At 44.3% G+C, this 18,244-nt stretch overlaps 1 protein-coding gene and 1 long non-coding RNA gene across 9 annotated transcripts in view; one reads left to right on the top strand and one right to left on the bottom strand.

The window, feature by feature from the left end:
* Window positions 1-18,244, bottom strand: part of LOC120408988 — a 71,571-nt gene that overhangs the window by 12,080 nt on the left and 41,247 nt on the right. Inside the window, exon 2 of the long non-coding RNA XR_005601038.1 lies at window positions 6,700-6,896. This is a non-coding gene — a long non-coding RNA (uncharacterized LOC120408988). The remainder of the gene's footprint in view (window positions 1-6,699; window positions 6,897-18,244) is intronic.
* Window positions 1-18,244, top strand: part of CACNA1C (calcium voltage-gated channel subunit alpha1 C) — a 638,168-nt gene that overhangs the window by 587,646 nt on the left and 32,278 nt on the right. For 6 of the 8 annotated variants that reach the window (XM_039546114.1, XM_039546156.1, XM_039546105.1 and 3 more), the window contains 3 exons: window positions 8,431-8,463; window positions 11,470-11,598; window positions 14,799-14,864. In XM_039546114.1, the coding sequence (XP_039402048.1) occupies window positions 8,431-8,463; window positions 11,470-11,598; window positions 14,799-14,864 (228 nt within the window). The remainder of the gene's footprint in view (window positions 1-8,430; window positions 8,464-11,469; window positions 11,599-14,798; window positions 14,865-18,244) is intronic. The other 2 variants (XM_039546165.1, XM_039546135.1) reach the window with 1 other exon arrangement.

Below are 18,244 nucleotides of genomic sequence, written 5' to 3'. Positions count from 1 at the left end.
GTTATTTTATTTTATTATCCAGGCATAGCCAGCAACAAAAAATTCTCCCTTGACACCTTTACCTGTGCCAAAATGATGGATTCAAAGCCCTCAGACCTCCAACTGTGTCTGTCCTAAGATGGCTGCACACTGATTGCCACAGCCACTGTCTTTCTCTCTATGAGAACCATGTGTCAGATCACTGCTCCATTCATCAGTTGTCTTAACAAGAACAAGAAAGTCTGGGGACACCCATCTGAAGCTTTACCTCCTCAAAGCATCTGGCGGGGAATATAAACCCCCAAAGAGGGAGGATTGACTTCCAAGATGGATCTGATCTTTCCAAGTCTTTATCTTTGTCAGCGTCCCTGCCAGCCAACACACAACTCCCAAGGTCAGTACCAGCAAAAGACCCTCAGCACCATCAGGCAAGGATCCAGTGTGGAAGATCACCTAAGCTCAGACTACTACCCTGGCACCAAAGACCAGTCCCACCACCTCAGTGAGGCAAGGGAGACCTGAACACTGGGATACGCATGCTCCCAACACCAGTCCCTTTCTTCCCATAAGGTGGAACCCAAACCTTCAGTCACCAGCTCAGCATCAAAGAAGCACAAGATACCTGTAACTGTCAGAAAGCAGCACCGGCTTCGACACCAGTAACAACATCAACATTGGTACCGTCAGCAGAATCCCTGCTGGTACCTAATGGGTCTCTGTCTGAGGAGGTAACCACGTTCCCAGCACCAGTGTCTCTACACTTGGCACAGTTGCATATTTCTGGCATCTTGGTACTGAAGTCACCTCAAAGGTTGGTGCACCGCCTTTGGATGATGTCTGTTCTTCATCTCCATCACTGAAACATGCCTTTTCTTCTCCATCCACTAGGAAGCTGCCTCCCCTCAGGCATGAGATAGTCTCTCTCTACAAACTAGGAATCTCAGTTTAGAGCTCCAGCACATCTACCTACAACATGGCAATGGCCAGGTCAACACCATCTGAACCAGCCTTACTAATACAGTGCACCACCCTGGCCATATCAGGCAAACTAGGAACCCCTTTCCAGGGCATCCAGGAGCTAGTCTCCCTTCTATCATTCCGGGAAGCATAGATCTCCTTCTCCCTCTGCATCTATGGCTAGACCCTCATCTACAGAGACAGAAGAACAAGAGCAACTGGCAGAGGAGGAAAAGGCACTGGAACCCCCCAGAACAACACCCTTCATCCACCAGAGACTCATCATCATCCTCCTCAGACAAAGCCATCTCTTTAGCTCCAATACCGGCCCCTGATTACTTTAAAGCATTTTAGGAGCTACTTGCCTGCATTACTGAAACTCTTGACATCAAAACATCTTTCATTGAAGAAAAAGCTCCCAAACATTCTCATATTTTGCACTCGTGTTCCCCTGGTACCTGTCAATGAGAGGGCATCTTAGACCTAGCCAAGACCCTGTGGCAGACACCAGCTGTACTACCACCTATGGCTAAGACAGCAGAAAAAAGATCCCAGGTTCCCCAAAAGGGGTTTGAACAGTTTGACATACATCCAACTCTGAGTTTCTTAGTGGTTTCTGAGGTCCATGAGCAGACAACAAAGCAGACTACTAGCATTCCTAAAGACAAAGATACCCCCCCCCAAAATTTATACTTATTCAGAAGAAAGGTCTATTCATCAGTATCACCGCAGCTATGAATTGCTGATTATTGGGACTTATTTGTGGGAAAACAGCTATGTCATGGGGGTAGGGTATCTTCCACAAGATTCCAGAGAGGAATCAAAAAGCATTATTGTGGAGGGCCAGCTAGAAGCAAAAACACCACTACAAGCAGCCATGGATGCCTTTGATACAGCAGCTAGAGCCATGGCCACTTCTGTGACCACACACAAAGTGTCCTGGCTGCAAGCCTCAGGCATTTGTAAAAAAAAGTGAAACACACAACTGAGAATTTTCTCTTTGAAAGCAAAGAATTGTTTGGCACTCATGCAGACAATGCACTGCACTCTCTCAAGGATTCCAGGGCCATGTTCTGTTCCTTGGGCAGCTATACCTTAGCCCCAAACTATAAGCTCTTTAGGTACCAGGAGCAATTGTGTCAGAAGACACCTACCTACCCCCAACACAGGTCTTCTGAATACCTACCCAGGAGGAAGCCAAGGTTTTCTAAGAGGAGACAATCATCTTCCTCAACTGTTAGTCACTCTACCTCAGTTTCCAGGCAGCAGGTTTGATAAAAGGGTCAAGAGCCACACTCAGACCACTAGTATCCATCCCTACACCTTCCTCTGGAATGCTGACTTGGTTTCTGCCATCAAGCATCATTGTTTATGATCACAACAAACAGATGTGTGCTGGAAGTTATCAGTCATGACTACCTCATCCACTTTTAGCCCCTAACCCCATCCATCCCCTTCCCTGTCCCTCTTCAGGGACCATTGTCATGAAAATCACCTGAAAGAAGAAGCAGCTTCTCTGTTTTGTCTAGGAGTCATAGAAGAATGCCTCTGGAGTACACGGGAAGTGACTTTTGTCCCCAGTATTTCCTTACCCTGAAGAAAAAAGAGGCTTTCATTCTATCCTACACCTGAGAAGACTGAACAAATGTATTCACTGTTCCACATTCAGGATGGTAATACTTGCCTCCATCATCCCTTCCCTTCAGGCTCAAAACCAGTTTGAGGCTCTCAACCGACAAGACTCATACTTCCCTATTGCCAGCCACTCAGCCCTACAGGACGTATCTGCAATTCACAATAGGGCCCAGTCATTATCAGTACAAAATGCTTCCATTTGCTATCTCCACAGTACCAGAAGCCTTCACAAAATTCCTAGCAGTAGTGGCAGTACAACTGAGCAGATGAGGTATTCACATATATCATATGTAGACAATTGGATTATCAAAGGAAGATCTCATCAAGAAGTTGCCAAAGCTGTGAACTATTCAGGTAACTGGGCCTCATGGTGAATTATGATAAATCGTGTCTCATTCCAGCACAGAGGACAGAATTTGTAGGAGCCCTAATCAAATCCAAATAAGCGAAAGCATATCTTCCCAGTAACAGATTTCTTTCCCTTCAAATGATAATCACCAGTATCAAATCAAATCCGACAACTACAGTAAGAAACTGCCTCAAACTCCTAGGCCACATGACAGTTTGTATACATGATGCCACTACCCAGCCTTCATGTGCATCCATTACAAGGCTGATTAATGTTGGTGTATCACCCACCCTCCATGACATCAAATGAGCATCTGAATTGTGGTCCCTGCACACATCCTGTTAGCACTGAACTGGTGGTTAGGCCAAAAAAATGTTCAGAAGAGGCTTTCCTTCTCCAAATCTATTCCAACAAAGATATTTATCACTTATGTATCAGGACCGGTTGAGGAACGCACCTGGAGCACCTCTGGATACAAAGGACTTGGTCTCAAAAGGACCTGACTCTTTATGTTAATGTCCTAGAATTCTAAGTGATCAGATGATCTTGCACAGCATTTCAGCCTGTTCCACAGAATTCCCTGATGCAAATTCTCACAGATGACACATCTACACTGTATTGTAAAGCAGGGAAGTGCCCTATCATCACCCCTTTGTTAGGAGGTTATCATGTTAATGGACATGGTTCCAACAATACAGGATAACCAATAACTGCAGTTGCTCTTCTAGGAGTCAGAAATGACCTAGCAGGTTTCTTGAGCAGCCAATCCACCACCAATCACAAGTGGTCTCTGAAGAGCTCCATCATCAAACCAGTATTTCACCTCTGGGGAAATCCCATTACAGGCTTCTTTGCCACAAAAGATCACATGAAACATCCAACCTTTTGTTCCAGGGGAGACATGAGACCGGGATCATTACATGCCACCTTCCTTATATTGTGGGATCAATGTCTAGTACATTTCCTTTGATTCCCTAGATCCCAAGAGTGATGTGTAAAATCAGACAGGAGATAAGAAATGCCACACCTTGTTTCAAGGGCCTTGTGATACTATCTTGACAGAACAGACTGTCTCCCAATCCTTTTATTGTCTTCCCTGGTGCTTCCAAGAATCAAGCCATCTCCTCTCAGAGAATTTCCAAATGGATTATGCAGTGTATATCAAGTTGCTATCATATGATTGATATGCCTCTCTCTCCAAAAGTTAACACTCACTCCAGTAGAGCACCAGCCGCATTCTCTGCTTGCATCAGGAACATCCCTGAATCCAAAATTTGCAAGGCAGCTATGGATTAATAGTCTTACTTTTGTTAAACACAATGCCCTTGAGCTGGCTTCAAGATCAATAGGAAAGAGTTACAATTGTTGTTCAGTTAGTGACAGTCAGGGTTCATCAGTCCTACTTTCCAGCTGGGTCATTGCTTATTAGTCACCTAGAGTGTGATCCCCACAGACACATACTCGAAGAAGAGAACAGTTACTTACCTTATAGCAACTGTGGTTTTTTAAGATGTTGCCGTCTGCATGGATTCCACAACCCGCCTTCCATCCCCATTTTTTCCAGAGTCCTCCTTATTTGGGATTCTGTATTAGCAAGGGAATTGGGGGCCAGTTGTGACAGCCCTGCCATATGCCTCGGGGCAGGGCACGAAGACACCATGGCACATTGGTGGCCTTGACAGACCCTGCTAGTCAAAAGATTCATATCTCCCACACATGGGGTACATGCACACGTACAATGGGATCCATAGACAATATCATCTTGAAGAACCACAGTTACTGTAAGGTAAGTAACCATTCATTTCCAGGTGTGCTCCAGCTCTCCCTCAGCCTTCATTCTACTGAGTCCTTTTCCAGCCTCTAACACTACAGGAGCCCTCTGTTTCTCCTCCCCTCCTGCTCCCAGTCTATCTACCTCTTATAAATGCAGTAATGTAAAAAACATCATCATCGTCCAGGCCAGTCATTTACAACTTACATTATGTTTGACTCCATGAATGTCTTTATGCAAGAAGAGGCCTGCCCTGGGTGTCTCCTTCCTTTATAGTTGCAAGTGCAACTTATAGTGTCTAATCAATCAGTTACTAAATACTTAACACAGAGGTTCCCAACCACTTTTAACTGTCCCAGGACTGGCTGTGCAGGTTTCTGTGACTGGTACTCTAGGTTCTTTCTCTCTACAATACCAGTTGGCTCAGGGCACAGCCTCTGGAGTGGGCCCCAAAATGCCACTGCTGCCCATCTGTCATTCAGTTACGTACAGCGAAGTTTGCCTTGCCTCAAATCCCAGTCTTGAAATGACAAGACTGGTTTGGGGTAGCCAAAGCAGGTTAGAGCATGTGCAGATGAACAGGAGGCAGCAGATAACAGATGGTAACGCCAAGGTCTTATTGCTAAATTGGTACACTTGCCCAAAACTCTTCTTTAAGAATCTGCTTTTGTACATAGTTCCTCGGCTTCTTATAAATGAGCCTCTGTTTATTTTAAGGAAACCTTATTGTCCATTTATATGGAATTTATACACTGATATTTAAACTTCATTTCCAAGTATCTACCAGCACTGCTTAAACCCCTGTGAGCCTGTGTGACTTCAGTGTTCCTCCACTCTTCTAGGACAAGCAATTAGGGTACTAGATGCCCCGAGCCTTTCCTAATCCAACTCCAAAACCAGTGGTGCTTCACAATGCATAAGGCTGGCAGGGAAACTACAAATAGCAATCTCTGTGACATAGTTAGCCATGTTCACTCTTATGCACCAGCAGCATGTCCTCAGATGTCTCTACTCCAGTCCACAGGGCCTTGCCCCAGTGGAATTAGGAAAATGGTTTGGCAGTGTCTGTGATTTCAGCTTGTGAGATTCCTGCTCCAGAAACTGCTGTTGGACTGAAATCTATACAGCAAGATGGCGGCAAGCTTGCAGCAGTGAAGGTTGGAGTGAGTGTGCTCCATGCTGCTTGGTTTAGAGGCTGTCCCTCATGGTGACAGTACAAAGAGTTTTGCTGTTTTACTGACACATTCCACCAGCCAGGAATAAAAAGTCACCCTCCCAGCACTTGTTGACAGAGTTCGTTTAAAAGGGTCACATTCCACACATAGTTAGGGATGCTCATGATGAAACAGCTACTCATGGATTTGTAAGGGACTGACACAACAGGCAAGGTCCTTGCATACCAATCCATCAGCAATGGTGGAAACAATGGTGGGACATGGAAGTTCTCACAACATTTTCAAAGTATCATGGAATATTTTCAGCAAGCAACATGGAAGACCAAACTTTTAGAACGTTCAATTCACCATCCCCTCAGCTCATACCCATCCCCATCCACGAACCCCACACACACAGTACTGTGTGTCCACAATTTCATGAGAGCAAGACTTTATTAACTGGAGACTACTAGATGGGACATCTATTGATGTTAACAAATATTTCCATTGGGTTATAAGCCCTTTTTGTGGGAAGTATCAACATTTAAATTATATTTGATGCTTTCTTAAAATTCAGGCCAGCTGCTCAAGGAGTGGGAGAGGGATTACCCAAAATACACTTTGCTTCTTCAGCCATACCAAGTAGACAGTCTCTGATTCATAGTTACCTAACAGGTTACTGATTGCTCAGTATTAGGGGCCACATGCTAATTATTTTGGTGCATTCATAGCTTCTTAAATATCTTTTCATATAGAATTGTTGTCACTGTTACATTACTATTATCCTCACATTCTGGTCAAATACTGATGATATCAGAACTATGAGTAAGGAACAGTAACTTTACAGCACTTACAAGGCTTCTTGAGACAGCCAATCACAGGAAAACTCTATTTCTGATGTCATCAGCCTGGTCATATTGGTAATCCTGAAAGATTCCCAGAGCCACCTGAGAAGCGTTGAATGCCCTGGATTCCTGTTGACTTCAATGGAACCTGCGGGACTCAGCACCTCCTAGCAGGAGCTCAGCATCTGGTAGGATTGGGCCCTCTCCTGTGAGCAAAAACTCAAATTCAAAATAATGTTTTGTAAGACAGACCAAAAGAAAAAAAATATCCATTGTCAGAAAGGAAGAATTAGCGGAGCAGCATTAAAACAAAATCTTTATCTGGCCTATACGAAAAATGTCTGTATGGGCAAATTTCCATCTTCAGTATTCCAGCCAAATTTTCCTTGTTTAATACTTGAAAAGAAAACACAAGAGCAAACATCTGAAAGAGGAGGGTAAAAGCAAAGAGACCCTAGATGCCAAAGCAATGAGTTAACCTAAAAGAGCACCACGGAGCTAGAGGTAGCTTTCGTTTTTTATTGTCCTCATTCACATGCATCACTGGATGTTCAGGGCATCTAAAAATACAGCCTCAATTTACATAAAAACAAAATACAAAGCTAATTTGGTTAGTTCAATGTCCTCAGGGTGTTCCCATTGGCAGAAAGCACAAGAGCATCTTGCTGGGGTCCCAAGTAGCCTGTTGGCTGAGTTCACCTGCAAGGGAAGAAGCAGTGCATCAGTTTCACCCTCACTGGTGTAGCTACAGAGAATAGCTTCAGAGACATTTCCATCAATCGGCCTGTGATGTCGGCTAGTCCCTACAGATTAAGCTGATGTTTATCTGAGAGAGCCTACATAAAGTTTTCATTCATTTTTGGAGTCTCTTGTACTCTCCAGTACAGCCTGGAGCACTAGCTACCAACATTGGTTTTCAGAACTAATCTCCACACTAGAAATGGCCTCAAAGGCTAACAAAGAAAGCGGGTCATGCACAGTGTTCGGAGTGGTTAGGTTTCTCTAGGGGTAGCTGGAACTCAGCTGCTACCAGACTCCATTGGCTCATCCATCACTTCCCTGGAGTTTCTTTGCCTGTGGGAGTAGGTGAGGATAGATCACGGAGAGGGCTAATTGACAGCTTTACCATCCCACTTTCTACAGCTGGCAATGGCTATTGTAGGGTTGCCAAGCGCGTGATTACATTATCTCAGCCTATTGTTTTATTAACCACAATGTAATCACTGAGAACTGTATGCTAGGACATGAGGACATATAAATAGAATATGTCATAGATTTGAGCTATTGTGGATTAAATGGGTTTGCAGATCAGACTGAAATATTAGAAGATAGCTACTTCCTATGCAGAAGTGGCCTTGAGTTGAGATGGGGAGCTCAGTTAGCTGCGGTACTGGGAGATGTTGTCCCTTCTGAGTTCTAGCTAGAGTTGGGACATCAGAAACGTATTAGAAGCATTCTGTCCTCTACTCCCGGGGGGGCGGGGTCAAGATGCCTAGAAACCCAGAAAACACTGGTCCAGATTCAGATCTATTGTCAGCGGGTGCAGCTCTCATTGGGAGTTGCATCCATGTTTGCCAGGGCTGAATTTGGTCCACTGCATCCTTAGGGAATCAGCCCAGTCTACTTCTGCATTCTTTTCCACCCATTTTGCCCTCTTCTGCCATTTTGTTGCTCCTTTGTTAGCCTGGGCCTCTTACTGGAGACTTATTACAGCTTATTTCTGTCTCCCTTTCTTTAAAGCCAGCTGAACATACCCAATGCTCTTCCTCTATGGTAAGACCAAAAATACAGACCACCCTCACAGCTTCTGTGACAGTCGTCCTCTCACACTCCTTTACTCTCTTCCCCTGATCATGGGTTTTTTCCTCCAAGCCCAGCCTAGTTATCTCTGCATGAACCTGCTGTGTTGTGTATTTGTGTGAGTCTGGTGTTCACATGAGCTGCAAATATGCTACATGTGTGTATTTTTCATGCATCCTGAGTTTTCCTTTGGTCAAGTTAATTGTTGTCCTACCTTCTAATGAATTGCCAAGAGAGAACAAGAACTGTTAAGATTTCTTGTTAGCAGCTAACTTTCTATATCATTCTGACATTGGATTGACTTGCAATGTGATTTCAAATCCAAATTTACTATAAAGGTCTGGGGCTCTGAATCTCTGATGAGCTGAGATGATGTAGTAGTGAAGTTTAAATTTACCTGTTGTGTAAGAAGAGGATAAGCAATAATGATCAAAAACTACACAGCCTTTGAGAGCTACATTTTAAAACCTTATACCATGAGGGGTGTATTAAACCCATTCTCTGTGTGCAGCCATGTAGAACTTCATTGCTCTGTCAGAGATACGCACCATCAGAGAGCTGCTGGAAAATGAGAGTATAGCAAGCAAGGAGGAATCCATTCAGACTGGCCAAGCAGTTGTCACCTGGTCTTACACTGTCCAGCTCCCCAAGTAAACATAACAAACGTGGAAGATGTAAGCAAAAATTCCCTAATTTATGCACCGCCATAGTAGGTACAATTAGGCCCTACCCACACACAAGTAAAATTTTAAATAACTGGCCTTACCTCTCCTTTGAATTTAGTTTATCAGAGGAAATTTGTCCAGCGGGCTTACATGGGATGAGAGTGGTGCACAAGCTTTGTAGTTGCCTTCTTGAATAGTAATCCTGGATGTAGACAGGCAAGTGTCATGTCTATTTAAATGCTCACAGCCAAATTCTCCTCTTATTTACAAACCATTGACTTTAGTGAAGTTGTGTTGATGTGAATGAGAGGAGAATTTGGCTTACAGACTATTGGTGGTGTTAAAGTGGGAGGAGGGGCAGGCGTTAGGGTTTGGAGGGAAACTCGTTGAAGTTTGTTCCTGGAGGTTGTCTGTCTCCTCAGTCTCTCCTTCACTGATCAGTGTGCTCAGCCAGCAAGAGGCCACACAGCCTCACGCTGAATTCTGTGCCTTGCCAACAAATGGGGAACGCCCCGAATTGGCCACAGGTTTAATGGTCCCCAGGATCCCACACTGTACGCTGGAGGAAGACACTCGCTCTCAAAGGTGTCACTGAAGATTAACATGCTTTGTACAGCAGGCAAAACTGCACCTCCAGCGCAGCTCTGATCTACTAGACACAGCACAATGTTTCCCTGAGATTCTAGCTTGAAGTGTAAGCAGCCACATACCATTGCAACTCACATGCTGGAGCGGAGGGTCAGCTGTGAAGTGGTTGAAACCCTTCTGGAAGCAAAGACTACAAACAACTGGCTGGATAAAGGAATAGACACACGCACAGGGCCTCTGGTCACTGCACCTTAAAACTAGAATTTTTTCTAGTAATCTCAGAAATATAAATCCAAGTAGTTTTGACAGCTTGGATTTCATGAGGAATAGAAATGCAAGCATATGCTGCTTATTTTGAGCTATAATAGGAAATCCAAAAGCTCTGTTCTCTCCTGGTTTATACAGTGGTGACTAGTTACGAAGGAGTGATCTGCACTGTTTCTGAGTCCTGAAGGTTACTCTCTGGGTAGTTTGGTGCTTGGCATCAAGCTCTTGGCTTTGCAGCAGGGAAGGGAGGTGGTATCTGTGTACTTCTCTGGCAGAGTGAGTAGGAGGATGTTAAGATTCTCTCCCTATATAGCACAGGGTTGTGTTCCCACAGCATTTCTGATAGAAACTATTGCCTACATATATTTAGCACAATATTTTCAGGGGGGTTTGGGGGCAAAATGAACTGGGAACCCTGTAACTTTGTTCTGCACAATTCCCTCAAGCAGAGTGATTGTCTCACCTTGAGCTAGGCAGCAGGGTTCATTACACAAGCTAAGGCAAGGCAACTGACCCCTTTTTGTTCGGGAAGCTGTTGCCCGAGCATATGTGAAGGATGAAGAATGTCAAAGCTGGTTGCAGGCCCTGGGGGAAATGCTTAGGGACAAGGCTGAGCAGTGAGAAAAGCAGAGGCCAGCAGAGAGACTATTTAAAAATACTCCCGGCCTGAGCGCTAGCTGTCAAGCCAAAATTTAAAAAAAATACAGGGCAGTGCATAGGCTGTGGGAAATACAGAGGGGTCATGAGAAAGACGAAGGGCCCAGAGCTCAGGACTGTGAGTGTGCAGTGCAGAGCACAAAAAACACAGCCATGTCACTGCGGAGATGGGAGGGCTGATCCTGAGACTTGAGCAATGTTAAGAACTTGGCTCAGTGGCAGCACATGCTATGTGGGACCTCCAAGCTTCAAAGCAGACTTGGGACCTGCCAGAGTTCCCCTGGCAGAGCAGGCTAAGTGGATACTTCGTGCCAGATTAACCAGGGCAGCAGGATGATGCACATTATGTAGTAGCTTCAGAGACAACTCTAAAAGAAAACTGTCTTTTTCCCCCACTGTCTAATTGTGACTTCTTGACCACTGTAATTACAGAGGGGAACTGAAGACTCCTTGAGGAAGATACTGTCAGGAAAACTATTCCATTACCTTTAAGACCCTGATCATGAGTTCAGGGACCCTAAGTAAGGAACCCAAAGGAAGGGGTTGATGAGAGGTTGCAAAGCTCCACTAGGGAATGCTGAAATCCAGAGAACCTTTAGGATGGCACCACAGCCTTGGGATAGAAGGCAGGTTAGACCTGCATCAATCCATCTGAGCTGCTGGGCCTAGTGCAATGCCAGAGAGCTTTAACAATGAAAGGGAACAGTGCAGTGAGCTCTTCCTACATAGTGTTGTCTGTAACCCAGGATCTTTGTTCCTCATCTGCTGTTATAACTACTGCCTCTGTGCCAATGGGTTCCAGAATGCAGAGGAAAACTCGCGCATCTCAATCACCTTTTTCCGACTCTTCCGCGTGATGCGTCTTGTGAAGCTCCTGAGCCGTGGAGAGGGCATCCGGACGTTGCTTTGGACCTTCATCAAGTCCTTCCAGGTATTCCTTCACTTATCACTAAGCAGACATGCCTGGAAAGAGGTATTTATGCTCTTTTTTGCCTTTCAAAGAGAGATTTTCGTGCTGGCAGTATGGACCTTAAGCACAAAAGGCTAAATTTTCTCCTATGCAGGCCAGCACATCGTTAGTGATGACTGGGCTGTGTCAGTGAATCTCCTTCCTACCCACCAGTTCCCATTGGAGCTGCTCACACAGTGAACCAAAGTTAGCAGTGATGGAGGTGGTGGGGTAGGTTACGGGTATGAGTTGGTCAGAAAAATGAGTGAAAGCCTTCTAAGTGGTAGTGTGACTTGTACCAATTTGGCATTCAGTGAGTGGACAAAATGAGCCATTTACACCAACTTGGTGGTGCCCCGCCCCCATTCCAACTGCAGCTTGGGTAAGCTCTGCTATGTTACTTTTTAATCTAGCTATCGCAGCTAAAAATAGGTGAAGATGTGGAGGCCTAGGGGTTCTGCGTGGGCCGTTCCAGACTGCCTGGGACCCCAGATACAGGTGCATGTTGCTAGCCCATGCTGAAGCCTGTGCTGCTGTAATGTCACTGCTATTTTTAGCTGTGCTGACTAGATTAAAGCTAGTGTGGGTCTGGTTACCCAAGCTGCAAACACATCTCCCTCATTCTCATCCCTTCTGGCCTGGGGAGGGGAGAGCTGATCTCAGAACTGAAAGGAACTGTTCCTAAGCCAGTGGGGCAACCAGAATTTGAAAACTAACATAGCAGAGCTTACCCAAGCTGCAGTCACACCTCCAGCTACAGTGTAGACATACCCTGGTGGGAAAGGGAGTGGCTTCTCTGAGGCCTTCTTGGCTGCAGAATCACTCTGAAGCAGGGCTGAAGGGTGATGGGAGGAAGTCAATGGAGAAGGCAGAGTGCGAGGACTAAAAATAACCATTGCTAAGAGCTCTCTGTTCAGCCAGTTCCACTGTCAAATCTGAATTTCGGTGATTTTTTTCTCTGGGATTGTGCATTTTTCTGTGTCTCAGAATATGCCCAAGAAATGTCCTGATATTCATCAGCTGTCCCATGTTGTGGGAGTTCAGATCCCCTCCACCCTCCCGCCATTGCTGTGATTAGTGCTGTACCGGTGGAGCTGCATGTTGATCAGAGAAGTGGTCTTGTGTTGTGGGAAACCAGTCAGCAAAGCTTCCACATTGTGAGGCATCAACACAGACCAGAATGGATAATTTGGGTAGAAGAAAAAAGTAGGGATGTTGAGAGCAAGGTAATGGAGTGAGAACCAAGAGGAAAGAGCAGTGAAACCAAGGAGAGGTATAGCTGAAGGGGGAGTAAACCCAGGAGAGTGGGACCAGAGGGAAGTGAGGGAATCCTGGAGGATAAGTGAGAGAGGAAAAAACAGAGGGGAATGGAGTAAGTAGGAAAACAAAAGGAGAGAAGTAGAACAGATTAAGAGAGGAGGGTAGAGAAGGAAGCCTTCTACTACCTCTTCTAAAGATATAAGAGCTTTTAGGAGCTTGGACTGTTGGGTCGCTAACTGGACGTTGCCCCTGGACCACTTTTGGGGTCTCAGCTACCCCCAAGTCCATAACCTTGATTTGACCCATAAGAGCTCTCTCCAAATTTACAGACCCAAATTCCAGTTTGGTTTACCTCCAATGCGGCCTGGAATTACCACAGGGATTAATTTGCCCATTAGATTAGTAGAACACCAAAGATTTCCCTTCCTTCTGTTCCATTTTGATGCTTTAGATGGATTGTTTAAAGGTAAATGCAAAAGATCTAAGGTTTAAATCCTGTTTTAAGATTCTAGTTCACTTGTGGCCAAATCCAACAGTCCTTACTCTGTCAAAACACTTGTGGAAATCAGCTCTGTCTAAATAAGGACTACAGGATTGGGCCCTAATGAAATGTAGGGGTAAACTTAAAATTTACAAATGAAATTCAAACAACAATACAAAATTCTGGACCAGACACTCCCAAAAGAAAAGGTGTTCAGTACTCAAACCAGGGTCAGTATCCAAATTTTGCAGATGGCTCTAAGATCTGTAAAATGGACCAAACCAAAATCTCAGATTACAACACCCCCAAACGTTGAGGTGTTCAGACTCGGGATGGAGATCTGAATTCTGTGGCTTGAGACCATCTCTGCTAAATATCTTTAAAAAACAAGAAGGTGGAAAGTCAGTTTCTCCTTTAGGGCCGGACTGTTATGCTTATAAGCACACAGATATTTTTTCAGGGGAAAAGGCAATATGCCATGTTTATTGAAGATATAACAATTAGCATATGTATTCAATCACACTACACACACACTGTTCCACCAGTCGATGTTATAGTTACTCTCCAGAGTCCGGATCTAGTGGCCACTAGAGTCCGGATCTAGTGGCCAGTTAGATTGATCACGGGTAGGCCATTACTTTCTGCTATTCAAAAAGGGTGGCAGGCAAGATATGGTCAAATCATACATTAATACATTTAATACATGCTACATTATTATTATTTTTATTTTAAATTATACAAAATACAAACATAGCTGAGGAAGCTGAGGACACGCAGCATCTCACGGGGCAGGTCTCCTACTTACAAGCCAGCACCAGCTCTCCGGATTTTGCATTTCCTTTTCAACAGCTGATCAGACACCGAACGCATCTCTGAAACCATCATAGATACCTAACTCAGAGCAGGGAATGTAGCTCATGCTGCTTTTGGTGCTTGTGATATCATCAGCCGTAGCAGGAGAAGCCTTGAACTTTGGTCTTGGCACTTTACGCATTTCTCATTTCACCAAAGTAGCTGCAGAATGTCCACTAAAGAGCATCACTTGCTGCTAATATCAGGGCGATGCTAATTACAAGTTTTCTACATTTGGAAGACAAGCAGAGATCAGACCTAATTCTGATCTTACTTTCATTGGTGTACAACAGAGCGATTCCACTGATGTCTGTGGAGTTACACTAGTGTAAGTGAAAGCATAATTGGGCCTATCTTGTTTTAGGTGGTACAATGGCTGTATTTGAGGCACCTTGGTGAAATCAGATGTGGATCAGTAGAGGCATCTAGTGGTCAAATGGATAAATTGCAGACCTTAATTGATTCTGGACTGGCACTGTTCTCATCAGGCCATCTTGATAAAGCAGGGCCCCAGTAGAATATGCCTGACTCCAGCATGCTAAGTTATCTGCTTAATTGATACCATGTGTTCTGGTTTTTTTTTCTCCAGGCTCTCCCCTATGTGGCTCTTTTAATAGTGATGTTATTCTTCATCTATGCGGTGATTGGAATGCAGGTAGGTGATCCTCAAGAGCTATGTTATCTTTCACACATGAGATTCTGGGGAGGATAGTTGCACAAGAAGTCACCAGATCATTTTCTGGTCCTACATGTAGCTCCTCTCCTAGCCATATAATCAGGCATTTAGGAAGTTGAGCTCAGACAATAAGCCTGAGTCAATTCAGAAAACATTGACTGGGTTTGCACTGCCAACAGGACTTGACAACCACACCAGCCAAACCAAACAAAAACATTATGTAGGAGACCACAGAGTATACACTAAAAAGAACATCACAGCCACCCAGCCTCCCAAAGGAATGTCCCGACAGCCATATCAAAGGTGGTTTACTGGCTTGCTCATTGTCACACAGCAATCAGTTCAAATGGCTCCTGGTCATGGTGGTGATCAGGCCTGATTATTCTCACCCCACTTTCACACTGGTGTAACTCCATTGACTTCAACAGAGTTACTCGTGATTTACACTGGTGTAAGTAAAAGTATGATCAGACCCAACATCTCAACACTTTACTTGTGCCAATTTCTCATGAAGCTACATCAGTACTATACTGTATTCCGCTTACGAAAACAAATTTGGAACCAGCATGAGCATTAATCTATGCAAATGACTGATACTGTATGCAGCAGACAAGTGGAAAAAGCTATTGATGTGCACACAGTATGTGACTGTCCCAGCTATACATTGCATTCCTGCCTCACTTACTGGTGATGATTTTTCATGCTAAACTTTGCTTTCCACTTACTACTTAATCAAAGGTCTCAGAACAACTACCAGACCATCAGAGGTTAGAGATCAAAAAAAAAAGAAAGGAATGGTGTATTTCTTCCAAAGGTCTTTCACTATCCCACAGTTCTTATTCTTCACGATGGAGCCAGAAATTGTAAGAAAGAATGTAAGAAAGATTAGGCAAAAGTCATCTGATCCACTATGCCTCATGGTTTTTTTATTTTTATCATAACCCCAACTTACCACCTTTCCACTGTCTACTCTAGTCTCCTCTTTCTCAAGAAACAAAGCTTGGTATCTCTTGAATTAATTTAGACTGTCTCTGTTGCCTCCTCAGTAACTCTGTCTATTTAGCTCTCCAATTAGAGTGGTCACCTTTTAAAACTTTCCAGTTTTGCCTTTATTAATCTAACTAGCTAATGTTACCGAGATCTTCCTAGTATTCCCTATACAATATAAGGAACAATTTGGGAAAACTGCACTAATGTTACCTAGCTGCTACTACTACCATTTAATGATGACCTCTGTGTGCCTATCTGTCTATAGTATCTCGAATGAGCCTGTCAGTGTAATATCTAGGTGCATGATCCAATAATTCTATTATCTTTTGTGAGAAATAGTTATGCCTGACTTTCTTATTTAATCCTAATTTTAGATTCAATCCCCTGTTTTTAACCATCTCAGCAGTGGGAAAGTCAGATGTCTCTCAGTTCTGTCGATCCCTTTCCAAATTCCAAAGACCTCTGCTAGGTCACCTTCTAGTCTCTGCTTTTCCAGTGAGAAGCCCAAGTCTTTGATCCTTCCTCATCGCTTAGATTCTTCAGTCCCGTTATAATGTTCGTTGTCGTATACTGTGCCAAAGGAAATAACGTAATTACAGGTAGTTGGTTCGCACTTATGCCCCCCGGTTTGTGTGCTGTCCTGAGCCTGCCAAAGCAGAGTTCTTGAAGAAAGCCTTCAGTATCTCACTGTTGAGCAGCTCACTTGAAAGCCTAGATGACAATGTCATTAGCATGACAATACTTTGACAATGACATAAGAATTTCCCATATAAAGAAGACCTATCAGTTCATCTTAGCTACCTCTCTGACATGAAGTGTAACAATATTCAAGCCTCACTACCTAACATGCCCAAGTGGAAAAATACAAATTGATGCTGATGGATGAAGCTACCAGTCTGATGATAGCCCAAGAGGCACTGTCTGGAAAGGATAAGAGGGAGAAACCTCCTCCTGCATCTTCCTCTACTTGCAGCTCTTCCCTCACGCTCCGTTTCACTGCTGAGTAGTGTAGCAAGCCTGTAGTAACACTTCCAGTGCCTTATATGAGTTGAAGCTGGGTAGTTAAAAGGACAATCAGACTCTTCCAACAGGGAAACTCCCTCATGTACTGTCTCCTGAAAGGAAAAATATGGGCTGCCTCAACTCAAGCTGCCTCTGAGTATTTGAGCTGTCCTCCCACGACAGTTACTCCCAGCGCCTCCTCAGTGCAGCTGGGGCTGTCACGGCCCACCAGAGAGAGGGGGGATCTGAACCAGGAGAAGCCCAAAGGACTCTTGAAGAGCATTCTATTTAAAGATGGCCCTTCTGAGATGGAACTGTTTCCCTGTAATTCTCCCTGTACTTCTCTCCTTCTATTTATTTTTTAATTACTGAGGATATTTGCATGCAAAGAGGCTATTTGTTCCTCCAGAGCCGCTTGGTTCTTGCTACTCATTCTGGCTATGAGGTTACAACACTCTGTCCATTCAATCAACATCATGATGATGTCAGATGGGGAATAAAGAGCCCTGAGTAGATGAAGTTCTAAGAGAACTTTCTGGCCTGGCAAGGCTTCCTCAGCTCTTGGCAGTAGTGGCTGTAAAAATTAAAGCTGTACAAGATGCTTTCAAGGAAGCCTGAAACCATCTGAACTCTCCTGCCTTTGGGTTTCATTACACACTCAAAACCCAGACCCTGCTCATCTAAGATTTGCTGAGGATTGTGGGCTGGATTCTGTGATCCGACTAAGCTGAGCTTGGTGCAAAACTGGTGGAGTTGGTGAGGAGCAAAGATAGCTTTAACGCACCTTTACACTCCTCCAGTTTTGGGAACCTAATGCCAGTCTCCTTCAATCCTAAGGCTGACCCACAGCCAGTCTGCTCCCCTGTGTAACTCAGAGCAGCATAAAGGATAGGGGTGGATGAATCCACATGGGCTGCACCTGAAGAAAATGTTTGTGCCAGCCCTAGCAAAGCAAAATTTCAGATTCCCTCAGCTCTGATAAATACCAAGGTTCAAGTACAAGTACATTCACTGAGGAGGATGTGCTTTAATAAGTGGGCTGCGTAGTGCCCAGATTCATCCCTGATCTAACTCCGCTGAAGTGAATGGGGATGCACCTTTGGTTTTTTTTCCAAGTTTTTAATCAGTGGCTCTTAAACCTTTCTGTGCTTGTATCACAGACCACTACTTGATCCTTAAGACAGTAATTCTGTGGCAGACACCTGCCTTCCTCAACCTGCTCCCACAACTTCCCTGCAGGAACTAGAATGACTGAATTCCTAAGAAGTACCATTAGGACAGTAATGTATTAGGGAAAGAGGATGGAAATGAAGTCAGTTTGGTATGATGGGGCTGGCTGCTTAGTTACCTTTCCTCCTTGTATATTT

Source organism: Mauremys reevesii, linkage group 1 (assembly GCF_016161935.1).
Source record: "Mauremys reevesii isolate NIE-2019 linkage group 1, ASM1616193v1, whole genome shotgun sequence".
Taxonomy (NCBI): domain Eukaryota; kingdom Metazoa; phylum Chordata; order Testudines; family Geoemydidae; genus Mauremys; species Mauremys reevesii.
Note: the sequence above shows the minus strand (reverse complement) of the source record. Positions and strands in the feature narration are given on the sequence as shown.